This window comes from Hibiscus syriacus, unplaced genomic scaffold, assembly GCF_006381635.1.
Source record: "Hibiscus syriacus cultivar Baekdansim isolate YM2019G1 unplaced genomic scaffold, ASM638163v2 tig00110621_pilon, whole genome shotgun sequence".
NCBI lineage: Eukaryota > Viridiplantae > Streptophyta > Magnoliopsida > Malvales > Malvaceae > Hibiscus > Hibiscus syriacus.
In genome coordinates, this window is record NW_024062802.1 from 1,265,668 (window position 1) to 1,288,062 (window position 22,395).

The 22,395-nt window shown below is 31.8% G+C and overlaps 1 protein-coding gene and 1 pseudogene across 3 annotated transcripts; one reads left to right on the forward strand and one right to left on the reverse strand.

The window, feature by feature from the left end:
• Positions 1–322: 322 nt before the first annotated feature.
• Positions 323–9,969, reverse strand: LOC120136173. Of its 3 annotated transcripts, XR_005517314.1 has the most exons (21): positions 9,774–9,968; positions 9,648–9,710; positions 9,370–9,542; positions 9,171–9,261; positions 9,015–9,092; positions 8,871–8,930; positions 8,645–8,749; positions 8,176–8,286; positions 7,357–7,398; positions 7,111–7,224; positions 6,848–7,035; positions 6,050–6,336; positions 5,850–5,971; positions 5,663–5,705; positions 5,478–5,569; positions 3,801–3,849; positions 2,707–2,776; positions 2,442–2,561; positions 1,774–1,874; positions 904–949; positions 323–607 (listed from the first exon to the last, which is right to left on the reverse strand). XR_005517314.1 is itself a non-coding variant. In XM_039152281.1 (19 exons), exons 1-18 carry the CDS (start codon positions 9,909–9,911, stop codon positions 2,471–2,473), a joined length of 1,917 nt encoding a protein of 638 aa, XP_039008212.1. In that variant the 5' UTR covers positions 9,912–9,969; the 3' UTR covers positions 1,963–2,357; positions 2,442–2,470. The 3 variants fall into 3 exon arrangements, 1 of the variants encoding a protein (XP_039008212.1); XM_039152281.1 differs by lacking the exons at positions 323–607; positions 904–949; positions 1,774–1,874 and adding an exon at positions 1,963–2,357 and having other exon boundaries at positions 9,774–9,969; XR_005517315.1 differs by lacking the exons at positions 323–607; positions 904–949; positions 1,774–1,874; positions 2,442–2,561 and having other exon boundaries at positions 5,478–5,585.
• Positions 9,970–16,905: 6,936 nt separating this feature from the next.
• LOC120136162 lies at positions 16,906–21,571 on the forward strand (annotated as a pseudogene).
• Positions 21,572–22,395: the final 824 nt, after the last annotated feature.

The window sequence follows — 22,395 nt, forward strand, 5'->3', positions numbered from 1 at the left end:
TTTTGCCCTCATATAGGGGTTTTTAGGGTGGAAATCTTACAATTATTTTTAAATCCAAAAAAATATTCAAATTCTAAAATAATCTTCAAAAATAATAAAATTTTAAAAATATCACATGTAAACACCATGATGACACCAATCAATTCAAAAATACATTAAATTTAACAATCGACTATGGTCAAAGATATGAATTGATAAAATTTAATAATAGAACTCACTTGCGTACAAAAATAGTCTAGGGACTTTTTTTTTTTAGCTCGAGAGTTTCTTACGTCTTTAAACCTATTTAAAATAATAATAAAATATTAAATTATAAATAATGGCAAAGAAAAATAAGGGCAGAGATATATTGCAGCATTGGGGGCAAAAATATCGACACAGTTAGCTGATTACAAAAACTCAACAATGTTGACCGCCTGTAAACAAAATATTCGGACACAAGCTAGCTAGAGCTACTCAACAAGTTATGCCATTGCCAAGATAGCCCGTCTTCAAATAATAAATACTACACAATCCCAATACTGAGCTGCACAGTGAGTTAACTGTGTACCTTGTGAAAGAATAAACCTCTCTTTTTCCCCTTCTTTCTCTCACCAGCCTGCGCAAGCTAACCACATACAAAAAAAATAACTCACTTGCAAACACATGATGCAAGTATTACAAACCCAATAAAACCCTATCAAAACACAATTTGTTCCGTCAAATTCGACATAAATGCTAGAAATTAGGCTAAGCAGAGTCCAGAATGATGGTCAACCCGGTCCGTAATAACATATGGTGTAAAGAAACTTAGGCAAATGAATACACGGCATGTTGACGAACAGAGTATGCAATGGAAACAGGACATAAGACATTCTACTACTGATAGAAATTAAAGAGAAGTGCACAGAAGAGGAGTAATACCCGTATGATAAATAATCTCAAGGTGAGCACAATTGTATCTCTTGAACTGCACAAGTGAAATGTAAAAATAAAATAGTTATACCTTTCACGATTTTCTATCTAGAGAGATTAAACAGACAAATTTATGGACATCGCACATATGGGAGCTTAGGGAAGAGAAAAGTGGAAGCAAATAAGTTTAGATTGGAACAGAAAACAGATGTCCAAGTTTTAATTGAAATGGAACTAAGTTGGCATGCACCAATTCTAAGATATGGCAGTATACATTATAATGGAAGCTGAATACATGCCATTCCATATTTTTAGGAACATTCCAGGGCTAGATGCTCGTAATATAAGTGTTTTGCATCCTCGGAACGCCAGGTATCTATTCATATCAATATTCCTTATATTTGATCCGAGCCCCATCTTCAGCGGCTTGCCATTATAAGTTCATAATGGAAATAACCTTAGTCACCATATCTATGAAACCACATGGAATTTCTTTAAAACCAACCAGCTTTGGCGTATTCCATACACTTGCAAAAAAGGGTCTGATCTATTTCTTGAAAACCAGCCAGCATGACATAGCAATAATATTTCGCCCGCAAAATCCCAATTGTACTTCCACGGTACTTTTCACAACAGAATAAGCAGTTTCCATAACCCCCTTTTTTTTATCAGCTAATCAACCTAAATTTTCAATTCCAGAGCATAAAACTTCCAGGACTAGACATCAAAGGACATTATGGAAATCTCCATTCAGATGAAATGGAAGTACCTTGTTTGTTCTTGGAATGATATTAATTTTGTAAACTATGAGGGATGTGGAACCTGCTATTTTCTAAATCAGCAATTATTTATTTTTTACAAAAGAAACTTCAAACTTACCAGCTGATATCTGTAGAGCTGCTATCAGTTCGTAAGAGACGTTGAACACCATTTGATCCCACAATCATAAACTCTGTAGACTCTCCAAATGTTATCTTAATCTAGAGAAAACAATAAAAAAACACAGATAAAAAAAGATACCAATATAAATATATGAGAATGTAAATTCGGGATTACTTGTCGTCACTAATGGTTCAGGAAAAAAATACGATATATCAAAATCAGACAAGATCAGTGAACTCAATTCCAGTATTTCCATCAAAAAGCTCTAAATGGGCATAAAAAATTGAGGCAATTTTATAACAGCACAGAAGGTTCACTGTTTTGAATGAACAAGAAATGCAGAATATGTGGTACATTGTAAAGTAAATATCAATTATCACTAGGATCTGAAAATTCACCTCTAAGTCTATTTTTAGCTTAGCGAGATCCTGGATCCCTATTGTTATAATGAAATAATGAGATCTGTTGTGATATTGATTTCCAGAAATAACTCAACATTATTCTGCTTAGCTTCAGGGATTTTTTTCTTTCCTTTCATCATTAATTTCCCTATTCTTCTCATGATTTCCATCAATTCAAACCTGAGAATTGCTATAAACCTTAACCTCCTACTCCTGCATCACTCCTACAGGATCTCAAAAGAACAGATAAATTATGTGTATTACCTCAGTGGTTGGACAAAACTTTTCAGTGACTACAAGACCATGGGGTCCACTACACTTAATAGAGTAACCGTCCCTTTTAATAGCCAATGTAGCCGGCTCCCAGATATCAAGATATCTTGTCTGTAATATACAAGGGTCAGAAACTACTCTTGACATTGTCAAATTAAATAATAGCCTGTACATATTATGCTGATAAGCACTAGATAACTAATGGAGCCATTAACAATGGGAAACATAAACAACCACCCAAGTGTAGAAATCGTACCGAATATGAACTTTATATGAAGCATGACCACTATAAAGAGTCTTTTCTATATAGCCTAGCATCTCCGGATCTGTTAAAAGTAGAATAAAAAAAACAATAAAAGAAAAGGGAAAGAGAAAGAGAGAGAAAAAAGAAAGCCAGGAAATGAATTTCCATATCAAGTGCAAGAACATGAGTCAACAAGTTAACAAGGGACAACACAGATGCTAACATTTTCAAATGATAAAATGCACAGAAACAGTTCAAGCACAAAGCAACATGAACTTAATCTGGTCAGAAGAAGAGACAATATAACCAAAACAGATTGAGTAAACAAAATAAAAACTAAGATCATGGGGATAAAAATTGAGATCCCCTCCATTAAGTAGTCATTAAATTCCAAAACCTAAGCTATTATCATTTATATATTTGGGATTCAGTTATTAATAATGGATCACCCATTAACAAATGATGGTGGTGGTGTATTGGAAAGTATTGAACACAAATGTAATGGGATGCGGGAGAGCCAAAACAGCATGGATATTGTTGTTGACCAATTGTCAATCTGACAAAAGTTGACTATTGGGTCTTTGTTTATTTAGCACTCTTTATTAATTACCATACACAACAACAATTACACTATTAAAATCAACTGAAACATAGTAACTGCAAAAAAGTGTAATTGCTAGGGTAGTTATTACATCCTGGTTTAATTAAAAGGAATTCTAATTCCCTAGACATGTTTAGTTGGCAAAGTGTAATTACATAAAATTCCATGAGACCCATTAATAAAAGAAATGGATTAAGAAAATGTTTGGAAGTCATTGTGGCTAATTACTCACGTAATTCCCCCCATTCTCAACCCCCTATAAGAATTGTAGAGCATAAATAGGGTTCTCCAATTACACTCATTTCAATAAGACCCATTAATTACAATAGTTACTCAAACATGCCATGCATGTGTAGTTACAAAAAAATATACCCAAAACAAATTATTGGGTGGCTTTCCAAACACACTCTAAGTTTTCTCTAATTTCAACAAATATCTCATTTAAAACATTAAAAAGAAAAGGTGTGCTAAACAAACTTTAGGTACTACTATCAATATCACTCACCACATGTGATCTTCTTGTGCTCATTGGCAAAGACCTTCACCAGCTCTCCCTAAATTGACAACAAAAGGTGTATACAATTTGGCAGGCAGCAATAAAAAGAAAGTTTCCCTACTGCAAAATAGTTCCTAGTGCAATATACCTAAAAAGATAATTGCAAACTTAACTTTTACAACAAACACTATCGATCTACATAGATGGCAATCACCCTCCAATCTACTTAGCACCTACTGATGCCACGTCAGCATGGGGAACTTTAGAGTTTAGCAGTCAGACCAATATGAATGGTAGGTGAAGAAATCCAAAGATGCAAAAAATAGAAAATGCAGATACAAAAATGGAAAGAATCAAATAAGAGTTTGAGTTTTGATTTTTCTTTTTTTTCCAATATTATATGATCTCTGGCTACATAATGAAAGTAGAAGTCTCCCATTCCCCTATTGCTTCTTCCATTCCAAGAATCAAACTCAATAGCCACAATTTAAAGGCTTAGGTTCTTAGCTGCTATAATAACCCTTAGGGATAAAAGTGTTGACTTCGATAATTGGTACATGTTAATTCTCCCACCAATCAAAATGATTAGGGTATTTTCTTTGTAAATTAAAGGATATAAAAAAATCAACATAAATTAATTTACTTCTGGAAGGGAACTAACATAATGAGGCACTCAAGAAGGAAGTTAATCCTTGAGTTGATGAACAGCATTATGAGAGGTCCATACTAGAAACCACTTAAACTGAAAATCCTATGTTAATAGGATCTTGGGGCCTTCATGTGCATGTCTCTTAAATCTCATTTCCAACCAATGATGAATCAACCGCACTTCCAAAAGTCAACCTCAAGAAATCTCACATTCATATGTGAGTCGAGATTAAGACTCCATTAGTGAGTAGACAATACATCTCTCAATGTTGCAACTCTTTGTTCACCATTATCCTCTTTGTCAACACCATCACAAGGAAAAGCCACTCAATAACAAAGATTACTCCAAAAGCAAAGAACAAACACTCATGTAGCAAAGATATAAGAAACAAGTCAACATTAGCTTCGCTTATTTTTCCAGCATTTACTCTCTGAAGATCTTATGTAGCAAGTTATGGGAACCAAGCAATTTTCATCCAATAGAGATTAGTTGGAAAAAAGGATAACACTGTAAGGGTTCAGTTCAACCAATTCAGTTCAACCAATAGATGAATAAGAATTGATTCCAGTTTTGTTCAAATAGCACAACTGCTTTACAGGTTCTGCTTTACCATTTCTCTTTATTTTTGTTTGTTTCCACCTTCCACATTAACTAAAGATGAAATTCCATCACAGCACTTATCCTTACAATTACTTGAAAACAAACCAGCTATTCCAAAATAGAATTCACAATGATTCATTTTCAAATATGAAGTCACGACTGACACATGCAAACATATGCAACGAAAATATGATAACTTGGCAATGCAAACTATCAAATGTATGGATTTTGTTAAATGGGTCTTCCCTAGTATTTAATAAGTGGCTGCATTCTCAAAAGGTTTTTTTCAGTATTCTAAACACAATTGCAATTTGTCCTAAAATGTTCATGACTAATCTTCAACCATATTCACAGGCAAGAATAAAAAAGCTAAGGATAACAAAATACACGCACAAGGTGTCCATTATGGAAAAAAAACATTGAAGTAAAGTAAATACCTTGCGATTCCTGTTATCTAGAGGCTGGACTTCAATAGCAAGGTATCTATCAACATCATCAGCAGTAACAAGATAATTTGGTTGCTTTGCTCCTGTTTTTCAAAACTCCTTTAGAAACGAATTCGATGAATAACAGGGATTATATAGAAAGAGAAGCTAGAAAAGGATTAAGGATAAGCAACTACCATTAATATAATTAACAGATCCATCTTCCATATGGCGCACCCACTGCCATCGCAAGCACATTACTGGATTATTATATTCATACTACAGAATCTAAAGGAATGCTATCTAATCCACAGCCTCTTCAAAAACATCAAAGAAATAATTGTTCAAAAATCCTGAACACTTAAAATAGAGGCGAAAAAGCACCTCAAAATTACAGCTGGTAGTTCCATTAATAGAATATCCACATGCCCGGAGTTCCCTTCCTGGATAAGCTTCCCCTGAAATTTGGAGGCCTTCTATAGCTGGAAGTGGATCATCCTCTGCGGCTGCAGAAAGCCATATCGAATTTAAGATAGTCAATAGTAATTAATAGTTGCAACCAACAAAGCGCTGTAAAACCGTACTCTCAGAAAAAGAAGATGAAGGCTCTTCAAGAACTGGTGGTAGATAAGGAGGATATGATGAACTGGAGTCGTCTGCAGCAGCATAAGGAGTATTTCCTGAACCCCAGTTGGAGGGAGGCTCTCTTTCATTCTGGTGTCCCTCGGCATCAGGATAATCCATCTCACTATTGCTAACATGGTCACGAAATGTAACTTGTTTATTAATAGTTTCTTCACCATATCGTGCAGTATGAGTGTCACTATGAGAAACTGCCAGCTGTGTTGGTATCTCATTGGGAGTGGAAGTCCTGGCAACCATTAACATCAACCATTTTTTTCAGTTAACATATTTTAATGCTGCCATGCCCTTGTCATACTAGAATGCTCAGCATGTTCTTACAGAAAATTCTACATGTCTTTCATAAAAAAAACTATAAAAAAAGAAACTCCTCAATTATCTTTTAATAACTTTTGTATCCTAATTTAACTATTTCTCAGAAATGCTTATATGCATAAAACAAGAGGCAAATATCTCAGTTGTGATTCAAAATGACGTGAAGTACTGACTTTTTAGAACTCCTACGATTACAATCTACATAAAGCATACCAATACGGTTAACCAGTTGGCAGATTATCATATGTGAAAGCAGTATTATGTCACAATGGAAGGTTTAAACTGATGCATCATGGAAATTTAGATTTTGAAATTATTTCTGACAACAAAAAGAATTCAATGAAAACAGAACCCACCAACAAATGCAGATGGTTGTAATTTGTACATTCAGTTCATAGTAGCAGTCTCCATTTGACCAGGCTCACCTGCTTGGTATAGGTGAATACCTCCCCAAATCATCAAGTTCCAATTCTTTTGATGCAATACCACCACCCAAGCCACCTTGGTGCTGACCAGGTAGATCCCATTGTGCGTCCTTTTGAGCAACAGAAATTATATGCATCTTTCCTTGGGAATATGTTGGCTGTGGCACCAATTCAAGGCCATTTTTGCTCTAACAAAAAGTATAAGAATTTAAGAAAATCATTATGATGTAAAAGTAAAACCAAAAGAAGATATATGAGCATACTGATGTAAGCAACGCTGCACCAAGGGAATGTAATGGTGATTGGGGGGCTAAATTGGAATGAGTGACATCTGACCGCCAAGGTGCCAATTGATATTGTGACTCCTTAAGCTTTGACTGAGGCCATAAAAGAAGATGGTACACGTGATTAAGTATTTAGAAAAATATATACACTTTAAAAATTAAGCCAAGTTGACTCCATCAGAACCGAAAAAAATAGTTGCGAATTTCGAGAGAGAAAAAAAATACCTCAATAAAAATAAGCTTCTCTTGCAGATGTTTAAATAAAACCTGCAAAAGTACTAGCCTCATGCCTCTGATTAAAGAAAAGAAACATAAACGTTTTAACTTATTCAAAAAATTGTTCGCTCCTCTGCCTTGTGCCCTTATATATGCCTCATTCTTTTTTACAGGGTCTGTTCAGAGATTTCAAGGTTAAAAGCAAATAGAAACTAGGTATATCATATACTTTGCTACAAGTAATGCTAATAAACTTTCGAATCAAATTACTATTATGGTCGCTAAAGTGTCCCTTAAATTATAAGAACGGAAAAAACACCCACAAGCACACAAATAAAATGCAATTTTGAAAAAAGAAAATACAAATAATACATGAAAGGAATTAAAAAAAATCCCCCATTTTTCTAATGGAATATAATGCCAATAAACTTGCAAATGAACACAATTTTTAAAATAAAATTTCTAACAATGCAATCTTATTTTATCATATTCAAAAGAAATTAGCCCAACTACAGTGAAAATGACCCAATCAATTGCAAATCATAAGTGGATTCAGTGATTTGATAGAACAGGGCTATCACAACAATGACCATATCAATATCTGAGCATGGATAATCCTCAATGAATAGCATTGAAATTTGTCACTCACATTTTGACATTGTTGATAGGATTGAATAGAACACTTGCATTTGAATTAAAAAATAAATTATATCATACAGAATACAGACTACCTCCCAGTTTTCTTGCAGGTATATATGGACTTTGCATCAAAATAGATTATACAAGTGTAATTCCGTCAATGCAATTTGAACGCATTTTGAAACTGACCTTGACATTACTTACAATGGACTGAGCATCTGGTACAGATGGCTGCAGGGAATACTCTGCTAGAAGAGGAAGCAAAGATGAAATAAAAGTTGTTCTTTCTTGCTGTGCAGCCTGAAAGAAGAACCACAGGCAGAACATTGAAAAAATCAATGTTAAAAACAGATGTAATCATGAGCAATGTAATAACACAAAATATTACAATATATGGAACCAAAACCATACAAGTTGGAGATAAAAGATTTTCAAACATGAAAAGTGTGAAGAAAATAAAGTAATTTCATAGGCGAAATAGTTTGAGCTTTAATGATCGCAAGTCTTAACACAAAGAAAACAACATGGTTCAATGCCCAAATAGAATACAGGCACATAGCACTCAAGAAATATAGAGAAGACGAGTAGCAATCACATAATTATATGTATATATTAACCATCAGAGTAAAAATTGAATAATGCTAATAAATGAAAATACCTGTAACTGGTAAGCAAGACGAATATTTTCCTCTATGACGTCTTGCCTATAAGAGAGAGCTTTTGATGCAGCATCAACGAGGTCCTGTTGCTGCTGATCAAAGGCCTGATGCGAATATTTGTCAAAAAGTATATTATAAATTAGATTTCCATTCCAGAACAAGTAATCAAAAAAGGAAGAAGAGAATTAGTGATAGTGCAAGAGGAAAAGCTGGGATATAGCCTACCATTCGCAAATAGGAAATGCGCTTTTCAAGAACATATTTTTCATTGCGTATTTGGGCTTCCTGTGATTAACCATAGATTATTAAAAATCCAAAACTAAAGCATATTCAAAGAAGATAGAAAAGCAAAAAGAACCAAGACACGACCTTGACAGAAAATTCAGCAAGCTGCTTGCGCAACTGCAAAATCTCTTCTTCTTGTTCCCGAACCTTAGGGGTATCATCCTGCAGAAAAGTAGAGGTTACTGAATCTCTATATGAATAATAATAATAATAAGACATGGTAAAAGGGCATGAAGAAACCTGTTTCCACAGGGAATTGGAACTATTTACTTGGGGCATCGGCATGAAACCTTGTGGCAGTCTAGAATCGTATTCTCCATCTAATTGATGCCTACCGTATTAAAACAAGTGAAACAGAAAAACAGTATATTTCATATTAATACACCTATAGTTATTAATTTACTACAGCTATTAGCTACGCAGTGTAAAGAAGATTAACCTGGGAGAGGAAAAAGAAATGGCTGATAAGGGTGGAGAGAAAAGAGAAAGAGGAGGGCCCCCGTAATTGTCAGATGAAGAAGCAGCACTAGGAAGTGGATTCAATGTTCCGTAAAAATTGGTATTGACAGCTTCGTTTGCGGAAGCATTAGGATTACTACCGCTTTCCACTTTCTGATTTCCATCAAATATAAACAAATTCCGGCAGTAAAAATGTATAACGGTCACATAGAGCTTAATTTTGATTAGAATGAAGGGGAAAAAGATAAATTATCCTACATATTTTTCGAGTTGCTCAATTTTCTTCTGGAGTTCAGACCTCAATCGACTGTTCTCTTCCGCCTGAGAAAACAAAGAAGAAATTATGATTCCATTATTACTACTATTCGAAAAGAAGAAGAAGACCTGTTGTTTAATGGTGGCTTCGGCGGCCTCGACGGCTTTCATGACCTGAAACAAGCTATCGTCGTTGGAGGGCTCCTTGTCGTTGAGGGCCAATACGGACAATTTTTCCGCCAATTTCTCATCGTGACCGTTCTCCATGCCCCTACGCCCACGATTAATTCCCAATTAATCAAATTCTCAAATCCAATCTCGATCATGCAAACCCTAACCTAATAATCCCAAATTTTGAAAAGAATAACATATACAATGGGGGAAAAAGCAATGAAATGAGTGGGAGTGGCGAAGGAAAGGGAAGAGGAAGGCCCGAGAGCATGCCTGCGTGTTAACTAATACAATAATATTTCATTACAGCAACCGGCAAAGATTCACCCATGCCATATTGCCATGCCACGCCAAATAATTATTTTTATTTTTATTATTATTCGGGTAAACTAACTATTTAGTCACTAAATTATAGGTTTGTTTTATTTTAATTACTAAACAACCAACTTTATTAATTAAATCATTAAACTTTTATTTTAGTATCAATCAAGTCAAAATATTTTAAAATTTTGTGACAAAATCGATATACAGATTAAATTTACTGAAAAGAAATTATATTGTTAATAATTTAATGATTTAATATTTTAACTAAATCTGAAATTTAAATTTTATACTAAAACTAAAATAATTTAAAATTTAATAATAAAAACGAAACACGACTTAAATATAATTTATCTAAATTATCTATACTGTTATTAGACAAAAATAGCATATCATGTCCCGTCCCATAGCTTCACAAGCTTCTGCTAGGCATATATCAAACATTTACGCCAATTGATGTTGTGAGTTAACTTAACCACCGGTTTCCATGGTGATTGTGAAATGTCAAATTTAATTAAAAATGTAGTAGGGAATCTGAATACACCCATTGCATGTGAAGGGGTTACTTGTAATAATGCATTACTAATACGTGTTTGTGTTTGGACCAATTTCATTGAACGCCCATGTTGCCTAGGAGCAAAAAACCCAAGAGTATGTTTGGATGACTTGTGTAAATTCTCCTTAACTCAATCTCGGCCTTAAGTTGGACATTTACACCCTCTTTACTTGTAAATGAGGATATTTAAACGGCACGAAATAAGTGATATCGATAATAAAATAATTGTTATTTTTTAAAATTTTAAGTTTGAGTATCGTGAATGTATAGGATGTGAACGTTTTAATGTTAAATAGCTCAGAGTATATTTGAATAGATACTACATTATATTTATCTCAACAAAGCAATATACTATAGTCGATGATCATTTTATAATTTTTAATAGTTGTGGAACTCAATAAAGCATCGTTTTATAGTCAAAGATCATTTGTCGAAATTAATGAATCCATTAAATGATTTTAATGATAAAAAGATGGTGTTAATTTTCTTAGAAATCTTAAATTGAATATATGACTCAGTAAAATATGTGTTATCAGTGATTAAAAAGGATTTTACGCAAATAATAAATTACCATTGATCCATATTATTTTGTCCCACCTTCCCCTTCCATTGTTGGCTGTTTCGGCCTTCATTGGTGTGTTTATCCACAAATAATAAATGTCTCACTTGAAATATAAAATTAGTGTTAAAGAGTATAATTTGACCCGACCCGACCAAACGTGTTACCACTGGGGTACTCCAATTATTAGTGTTGGCCGATTGTTCTTCGTGATCTCCATAAAGCCCATGTTACCCTACTTCAATTATAAGGAAAAACTTTAAATGTATTTTTTTATAATTAATGATCATTATTTTATTAATCGATTAATTTAAATTAAATAATATCCAAGTCTATTATGAGACAATCATACTAAATTTATTATATTCACAACGTCGGAATTTAAATATTTTATCTTATTAAAAGATCTATTATCTTATCCCATTAGTTTAATAGATAATTATTACTTTAATTGTATTTGTATTCATAGAAGCTCACATTTATTAATAACATTAACAAACTATGATATGAATAAATTATTTTTATTTGAAAATTTCACCTCTACATTGACTTATGTCCAATTATACTATTATTTATTGATTTAATAATTATAAAAATAAAAAAGTAAAATAAAATTTTAATTCTCTATGCTTATATCTTTTTTATCAATCTTATCATTGAATATATTTAAACATGGATGATTAAAAATGATATTATTTGATTAATAATATTTTTTATTTGCATTTAAAGACTAATGATCAAGTCGATAAAAAATATAAATGTGATGGATTAAAAACATTTAGCTTCTTTTATAACTATAATAACTAATGACAATTTTGATTGGAAGTTAGGAATGGATCAATCATTATTATTATTGTACACTAGAAGTTTAGGTCAGTGTTGGTTCCCCTATTCAAGGGACAGGGCATACCTAAGACCCAATTGAGATTTATATAGGACTTTATAGATTGTTCACCAAGACAGTATTTGTTCAAAGATAACTCTTAGTCTCTTGACATTGAACGCTCACACCCCTAACATCTAAATTTTAAAATTTAAAACATTATATGAGTTCGTAACATATTTAATCATATTTTTTTATGATATCTAATATTGGCGCGTGTGCCTAAGAACATATACGGAATTACGATAAAAAATTGAGTGGATAAATTTTTTTTATATCAAAACAATAATAATATATTAAATATTTAAATCTAAAAATTGAGAAAGAAAAAAATCTTGTTTAACTAATATTTAAATTAAAAAAATTATCATTATACCAAATTTTAGGAGTAACAATGACCTCCTAACTACTGTGTAGCTTCGTCCATGTATAATAGCAAAATATAAAACAATTATCGTCGTGGACAAATTGTTCTAGAAAGAAAATATAAGAAAGCAAATGTGCAAATATAAAACGAAGACTTTTATATTTCATATTTTATTCGTGATCACATTGCCCTTTATATTTGCAAACAGTGTTCACAATCGATAAACTTACGTTACCATTATAAGATGTGTTGGATAATTTTATATATTGTGGCCCATGTGATGTCAGTCTTATATTTATATTTTTATTTATAAATATGATAAATAAATTAAATATTTAAAATTTACGAATTAATTATAAAAATATATTTTAATTCACATTTATAAGATGTAAATATGAAAATATATGATATTAATAAGGTAATCTCATTATAGAATTTTAGATTATTATAGTAATCTAAGATTATTTGAATTAAGGGTAATACATGTTCAAAGATAACTCTTAACCATTTGATATTGAATATTCATTCTTATGTTCAATGAATAACAATAATTCTTTTACTACCGATGTTATTTAATTCTTACTAACATATTTAACTTTAACATTAATAGATAATAAAAATATGATAATGAAATATATCAAAAAAAATTATGTTATACATAAAAGTAGATACAGACATAAATAAAAATTCATAAAAAATAATATTTAATCATTCCACGTATTTATTATTAATTTTTACTTCTCCCACCAAAAAGCTATGTGTTGCTTTTCATTGAATGGTATTATCAAATAATGTATGGTGGAAGAGTATGAAACACGTCTTACAAAATATCTAAAATAGTAGTTAAACTTTGGAGTTGTTTGTTACTTCATAATGATTAAGTGTTGAATAATTTAAATGCTGAATGATTCAGAGGCTCTGAATGGTTTGACTCTGAATGTGACATGTTGTTTGATAACAGACTCTGAATGATTCAAAATGTACTTCTATGCTGAATCATTCAGCACTATTTTGCTGAATCAGTCAGCACTGAATCATTCAGAGGTAAGAAACAAACGCGTTAAATGTTGAACCGTTCAGCATTTAGCGTTGAATGATTCCATTAAGAGACAAACAAACAAGCCCTTTGCTCAAAAGAAGAAGAAAATAGTTAAATTACAAAACGTTATTAGGTCAAAAAATCTCCCTCATTTTCTAATAAAAAACTAAGGTATAATATAAAAACATGTAATATTTGATTAAAATATTTATTTTAACATATATATATTTAGAGTATTTTAATCTCAAATGTTTCATTTTAAGGTAATTTTTTTTACGTATATAGAAACTGTTAACAAATTACTAAACTCCAAAATAGGAGTATTTTATCATAAAATGAAATAATGAGGGTCAAAATGCTTTAGAAAAAAGGGTTAAATGAGTATTCATCAAACATCTAGTATTTTTTTGCCCTAAAATAAAATATTAGAGACTAAAATACTCAAAGAAAAAGAATATGGAATAAAATAAATATTTTAATAAATCTTGAAAGCTAATTTTGACATAACACCTAAAATTAATAAAATTTAAATAAAACTTACATAACAATATTAAATTAAATGTAATTAAAATATTTTAATGATATTATACAACTTTTAAGAGGATGAAGTCGTTCTAATTACCCTCTTAATTTTTTTTATAAAAAAATATTATATATAATATAACATAAACATGTGATATGATGTCATGCAGGTATTAATTAAAAAAATCAAGAGTAGAGTATGACACGCAACAAAACGTGACAACCTTAATCCCGTGTAGGTTGGTAAAGTTGAGCGGCTGAAGACCGCCCAGTAGCTAACTGACCGTTAGATTCTCCAACTTTTCCATCTGGGAAACAGAAGAATTTCAATTAAGGATATATCTGACCATTGATCCATCTGGGAAACAGAAGAATTTCAATTAAGGATATATCTGACCATTGATACAAATTAATTATTTAGAAGGAAACACCGTCCTTAATTTTAAAATGAATTTCTAGTCAGCGCACAAAGTTTTTTTTTTAAGAAAACCGTCCTTAATTCTAATTCTTGGCGGTTAATCCCACTTATAAAATTTATAGCAACATTATTTAGTATATAGATGTGAAGCCAAGAAGGGTGGCCTGAAACAAATTTTAGTTTTTATTGGTAATGTTTGAATTTTATCGTTGTACTAACATGAAATTCTTTGAAATTTTAAAGGACTTAATAGATAATTTTATTATTTTGGAGGCCAAGGTCATTGTCTTCTATTAGGAGTACGCAAACTTCTAGAATAAAAAATTTATTTCTTTTTAATTTCGAGTAATTCTAGTTGTTCAAGTTATTTAGCATGTTAATTGACTATCGTAGAGTGCATGCGTAGCTTCAATTTTTCTTTTTTACAATGTTTTTTTCAACTTAATACATCAACTTTATGTTGTAAACAATTTAATCCTTTAACTACAACGTTTTTGTAAATTCCATTTTTTTCTTAATTCATTTATACTCTCATCAATTTTTTAAATATATTATAAATAAATTATATAATTTATTAAATAACATTGCAAATATTACTTACACATGTGAAAAATATGTAAAATACATATGTATATTATATATCTTTAGAGAATACAGTTTAAATTGATACTAATAAGCATCTTATAAATAATTATATTAAAATTTGAATATAAATTAGAATAAATCTATTTGAATTGATGTGACTTAAATTCTATAAACTTAACTTGAAATTTTTTTAAATAAAAATTGAACAAAGGTATATTATTTTATTCGTTTTAATTAATTTTTTTTTTTTAAATATTATATAAATTATACGATAGCGTTTTAATTTTAAAATTAAAACAATTATATAAACATTGTACAAAATAATAATTTTAATTTTTACATAAAAAGAAAAATATTTTATATCGGATTTATATCCAAATATTAGTCACATCCACAATTACTTCTCCAACCACGCTATGATTTGATTAACCATCAAATTTCATAGAGTCAATTAATTAGTTGGGATAAACCTTTCATTTGATTGGACATAAATATGAAAACTGTTATGAAAAATATTTTATAAATGAAGTTTTAATATTCTCATTTATCATACTCAAGGTTTAGAGTTATACATTTTAGGGTTAAGATTCAAAACTTAAGGGTTGGAATTTAAAATCATTTAAATATATTAAATGAAATTTAAATAAATATACATTTTTTTGAATAATCCTGATTATTTACATGATAATATTTATACAGAATTTTTCTTAACTATTAATTGCATACAAACACCTTATAGAGAGACAAATAATGATAACTTATTTCTTTTACTTATTCTCAGATTTATTATTAAATTTAATAAAAAATGTTAATGAAAAGGGATATTATGATAAATCGTTCACTTTCTCTCGTATAATTATTTTCCTTATTCAAAATATATAATTTCCCTTCATTACAATCTCTTTCCTAGTTTTCATGCTAAAGTTCTAAACTATAATTATCTTTACTTTTTGTCCCATTTTGTAATTCGACCTCTCCAGAGTCGTCAAAGCTCCGAAAAGTATCTCCTTTTTATCTTCTTCTTCAATGATTTGACCTCTGAACCCTAATTATTCAATACCCCACAATGAACATAATAATAATAATAATGCATAAAATGTCAAAATATTAATTAATATCCCATATCTCTTTCTATAAACAAAAAAATATAGTTTTGTTAAATACTAAATTTCTTACAATGCAATCTCTTATTTTAAAAAAATAAAATTCAATTGAGTTTGTTTAATTAATATTATATATGAGAATATTGAGAGTAGATAGTCTTAAACGTTTAAACAATTCAGATTTTATGATTGATAAACAATATTATCATTAGTATACTAAATAATTATAATTATATATATATATATATTATATTTATGAGTTTTTTTTATAAAGCTAAAGTAAGTATAAGACAATATTTGTTCAAAAATAATTCTTAATCTCTCTCAACATTGAACTCTCATATCCCTAGTATCTATGATGCTCGAATCCGAATTCTAAAAAAATAACAACAATTTTTTTTTCCACAGAGTCCACCTTATTCATTTTTATAAATATCGTTTTTGAATTCAAACATATAATATAACTTACATTAATAAAATAAATAAACATATTTTGAATTATCAATAGCTTTTTCTCAATTAATCTCAATTTGAATTGGCACAATCACATAGGTGGAAAAAACTTATTAAAATACGTATGGAAAGAAAGTAATGGTGCAGTTGGTGTAGATAAGCATGAAGGATTTTATTATGGTATATGTGAATGTGGTTTATAAGTACTTTCTTTTCGGTCCAACCCCAATCATATAGGATTTTGTCAGTTTTTTTTTTATTACTATTCTTTTTCATATTTGGATTGCTTTGTTTTCTGGATTTTGGCCTTCCATTTTGTTCTTGACAAGTACCCTACTCTCTTTCACATAATTCTCTGATCAGATCTGTGTCTTTTAGGTACGTTTTCCGGTCTTTTCGTTTCTTTTTTTTCTATGTTAGTATCTCATATATGATAAGCTTTTAAGTTCCCGTAAGATTTCGGATTTGAGAAATGAATCGAGTGTGTTGACTTGCTTTGATTTTGGAGATTTGGGTTTCGAGAATTGAGTTCTGGAATGTATTTATTTGACCATTTCCATGACTGGGGTGCAGGTGAAAAGGAAAAAAAAATTGTTGTTGTAAGTAACAGTTATGGATCGTGAAAATAAAGTACTGAATGACGATGATGATATTGAAAGCTACTCTGAGAAGGACATGGATGAGAGGATATACAGTCAACCCCTTTTGACCAAGAGACGCAACACCACTTCCCAGATCGCCATCGTAGGTGCCAATGCTTGTCCAGTGGAGAGCCTTGATTATGAGTAAGCTCTAAGTTCTAAGCTGTCTATGCGTTAACCAATGTTCAGCTATGACAACAGTGATTAAATATGTTGTAAGGGAGAGAGACATGCTCCGATATGTAGCCGAATCGCGTACCGGGGAGAAATTGATCAATTATGACCTTGTTTTATTGGCAATTTTTCAATTGAGTATATGTATACACACATGTGGGTGGGTGTGTATTCAACATGCTTTGATTTTTGTTTCTGTGTTGGTATTGATTGCTACTACTCCAGAGATTACTGTTCTTAAAAATAATTTTACTACTTTTACATAGATTAGTCTTGTTAAAATTGTTGTTGAATAACTAATCTTAGCTACCAGACCTTTGTCTTATATGTATATATATATATATATATATTTTCTTAGCTACCAGACCTTTGTCTTTATATATATATTCTTTGTTTATAACAGGATTATAGAAAATGAATTATTCAAGCAGGATTGGCGATCAAGGAAGACGATCCAAATATTTCAGTATGTTCTGCTTAAATGGGCATTTGCTCTTATTATAGGGCTCTTCACTGGACTAGTTGGGATCTTTAACAATATAGCAGTTGAGAATATCTCTGGGTTCAAGCTGCTAATGACCACGGGACTCATGCTGAAGCACCAGTAAGCCAACTTTACAATTGTTGCAAACTATTCTCTAGTTTTCCTCATGAGTTCAAATTCATAAATTGCATATAATCTTTAATGTCTAGCAATTATTTCAGATCCGCACTTCTATATTTTCTAGTGTAATGAACTTGTTGAAATCTTCTAGTTTTATCATTTTGGTTTCAATTAACGTCGAAAAATGATCTAGTGCAGATACTACAAAGCTTTTGCAGCGCTTGCTGGCTGCAATTTAGCTCTGGCAGCAGCAGCTGCAGCACTTTGTGCTTATATTGCTCCAGCAGCAGCAGGTTCTGGTATTCCTGAGGTGAAAGCCTATCTCAATGGTGTGGATGCTCATTCAATACTGGCTCCAAGTACTCTCTTTGTAAAGGTGAATGGCATTGGCAGCTTAAACATATTTAGCAATCTTCTTTTGCTTGTTATCTTTACCCTTGCCTCTTGTGCTTTTGATACTGGTTTGCTCCTTTTGCATATCACTATAATACATTTTATGACTATTGAATTCTTTACTACTCATAGTCTGCGAAAGCATTGGAACACATCTTCAATATTTTTGTTTATCGACAGAAATTGAACCCGCTCTCTGCATGGTTTTGAATGTATTTTTATTTCTTATTGCATATGTGGCAGATTTTGGATCAATTCTTTGTGTGTCTGCTGGATTTGTCGTTGGCAAAGAAGGACCTATGGTTCATACAGGTGCTTGCATAGCTTCTTTAATTGGACAAGGAGGTTCCCGAAAATACCATTTGACTTGGAAATGGCTTAGGTATTTCAAAAATGACCGTGACAGACGGGACCTGATTACTTGTGGTGCTGCTGCTGGTGTTGCTTCCGCCTTTCGTGCTCCAGTTGGCGGTGTACTCTTTGCCCTTGAAGAGGCAGCGTCATGGTACCCCCATATTTCTCTGTCAAATTAGTATTAATTGTTCCAGCTTCTCCTCCCCACCCCCCTTTTTTCGTTTTTTTCCCCTCGTTTTGTCTTGCACACTCATAATGCTGATAATTTTACCAATGGCATGAAAAATAATTCCTAACGTTACTGAGAAGATTGTTTTCCTCGCTATTCATGCTGTAACCTTTTGTAGTTTTATTTATTCAAATCACAAGACTATAAATACTTTATGTCTACTAAATGAGGTAATTATTTTGCAGAAATTTTGGCCTGATATTAGATGGCATGTTGTGGTAGAAACTAAAATATGTGTAAATCACAATGATGATTGAAATGTTTCTTTAATATTCAGTGAGTAAATTAAGTGCCTTTTATATCATGATGTGTGGTTTTCCTTTGCTTATCTGTAGGTGGAGGAGTGCTCTTCTTTGGAGAACCTTTTTCACAACAGCAGTAGTTGCTATGGTTTTGAGAGTTTTCATACAATTATGCTCTACTGGAACTTGTGGTTTGTTTGGGGAAGGAGGACTAATCATGTATGATGTCAGTGCGGCCAAAGTTTCATATAGTGTGCCAGATATACTGGCTGTGATACTTCTAGGAGTTATTGGAGGCATTTTTGGAAGCCTATATAACTATCTTGTGGATAAGGTCCTTCGCACTTACAGCTTGATTAATGAGTATGTACCTCAACCAATCATAGATCCTGGTATACTTGAGCATAAGTAGTTTGGTAATACTGTTATTATGAGTGACAGCACAACATCGATAATATATACGTACTAGTTATCACTGGTTTGCTTCTCGCCAATTTTCCCCTTCCTTTAAAAGAAAAAGGCAATTTTCTGTTGTCTCTGATGTGTATGCCCTATACTATTTGATTTGATTTTAACACACTGATAAAGCTTCTGCAGTATCAGTTATTAGTGATTCAGATTTTACCTGTGTGCTACATTTGATATAAATCCTAAAGCCTAAATTGTTCTCTGTTTCTGCAGAAAAGGACCTGCTGCTAAGATTCTGCTTGTTGTTACCATCTCCCTGTTAACATCTATCTGTTCTTATGGCTTGCCATGGTTTGCTACATGCATCCCCTGTCCCACTGATGTGTCTTCAAGATGCCCCAACATTGATGTATCTGGCAACTACAAAAGCTTTCAGTGTCCGCCAAATCATTACAATGATATGGCCTCCCTCTTTCTAAACACTAATGACGATGCTATCCGTAACCTATTGAGTACCAGCACTTCAAAAGAATTTCATCTCTCCACCCTTTTCATCTTCTTCTGTGCTGTTTACTGCCTTGGAATTATCACCTACGGCATAGCTATCCCATCAGGGCTCTTCATTCCTGTCATATTGGCTGGGGCTGGCTATGGCCGCCTTGTTGGTAGACTATTTGAACCAATTACTAAACTCGATGTTGGTCTGTTTGGGCTCCTTGGGGCAGCTTCCTTTCTTGGTGGCACTATGAGAATGACAGTTTCCCTGTGTGTTATACTGCTTGAGCTCACTAATGATCTGCTGATGCTTCCGCTTGTCATGCTGGTTCTCCTTATCTCAAAAACCATGGGCGACATGTTTAATCATGGAGTCTATGACCAAATAGTAAAACTAAAAGGTTTGCCATATATGGAAGCTCATGCAGAACCTTACATGAAACATTTAGTTGCTCGAGACATTGTTTCTGGTCCTCTGATCACCTTTTCTGGTGTCGAGAAGGTAGGAAACATAGTACATGCTTTGAAAACAACAGGGCATAATGGATTCCCTGTTATTGATGAACCACCTTTTGCAGACTCGCCTGAATTGTGTGGGCTTGTTCTAAGGTCTCATTTACTCGTTTTACTCAAGGGAAAGATATTTTCAAAGGATAGGGTACTTGCAGGAGATGAGTTGGTACGTAGAATCTTTTCATTTGACTTTGCTAAGGCAGGGTCAGGGAAGGGAGTCAAGTTAGAGGATCTCGACATCGAAGACGAGGAGATGGAAATGTATGTCGATCTCCATCCTATCACCAATGCATCACCGTACACAGTGGTTGAGACCATGTCACTTGCCAAAGCTGCAGTTCTCTTCCGTCAACTAGGTCTCCGGACATGTGCGTGGTACCAAAGAGTCAGGGGGTAAGTCGCTCTTGCTCTCTACCTATCTTTGGTGCATGAAAAATGTTCGAGCACTGGAATTTTGGAGTACATATGCACATGATATGTATATGCAGGTAATTTCATTTTAACCTTTCACTATTTATGTTACAAATGCAGAGGCCTCCAATTGTCGGAATCCTGACCCGACACGACTTCCTGCCGGAGCATATTTTAGGACTGTACCCTCACATCAGTCGTCGAAAATGATGATGAAAGAGCTTCGATCGGTGGCTTGGTGTTCCGTTTTCGGTTTCTATGTGAAGTATTTAAAACCATATCCAAACTTTGATGGAAGGAAAGCAAAATCATCCAGAATAGAACTTTGTTGAAGAGCCATTTCAGAGAAAAATATTTATAGCGCAAGAAAAACAATATAGTTTTTTATTTATTTATCTTCATTTCTTTCCTCTCTTGGTTTGAAGCATGTGTGATATATATATATACTAGAGAGTTGTTCTATTACAAGTTGAACTACATAGTCTATATAGTGCCATGAATCTTCTTGTTAATAGTTTTTACAATGCTTGAACTCTCATTGACTAATTATTTTACACGTTATTGTATACGTTAAGGATTATTATCAAGGGAAAGTTGTTTTTAGAGGTATCAGGCAGAGTAAGACTAATGTAAAAATGTTTGAGTGTTTATTGTCAAATGGCGAGTCTTTTAAAATTTGAACATATATTACATAATAATCACTATGACTAATAAAAAATATTATTCAATATATAGTTGGTATATAAATAAATAATTTTTACAAATGACCTTATCATCACGTATAGATAATTTTCAAAAATCATAGGTGAAGTTTGAATATTTGAAAAATATTTAATTATTTCTCCATTATAAAAAACTTTTAGACGTTCATTAAATATTTATTAAAAATAATATTTCTATAAAATCAATATTTAATAGTGTGACATTTGTTTGGGCAGGTTATATACCAAAATTTTCAATCAATACAATAAAAGATATTAGATCGGTTTTAAATATTAGATATAATAATAATAATAAATGCATTTTATTAATAAATTAAATTAAATTATTAAAGAGGGAAGATATAAAAATTATTACATTATAAATAATTATTTAACCATTGAATTTTAAAAGTAAAAAAAGAAAGATAAATGATTATATTAATAATATAATAAGTACTAATAATTTTATAATAATTTGATGAATTTAATAAATATTTTGTAATATTTAAAAATTTAGTATTCAAAATAATTATTTAAGTATAATGATGTGACCTTTGATATATTATTAATATAAATTATTAGTAATATAGTTGTATGCTTCCTAATTTC

What these genes read in the sequence shown, in the direction of transcription:
- LOC120136173 (XM_039152281.1), bottom strand. Translation starts at nt 9,911, where the DNA reads ATGGAGAACGGTCACGATGAGAAATTGGCGGAAAAATTGTCCGTATTG. An exon ending in TTGAGCAACTCGAAAAATAT is followed by an intron (nt 9,543 to 9,647) that starts GTAGGATAATTT and finishes GATGGAAATCAG; the next exon opens with AAAGTGGAAAGCGGTAGTAA. An exon ending in GCATTTCCTATTTGCGAATG is followed by an intron (nt 8,750 to 8,870) that starts GTAGGCTATATC and finishes TATTCGCATCAG; the next exon opens with GCCTTTGATCAGCAGCAACA.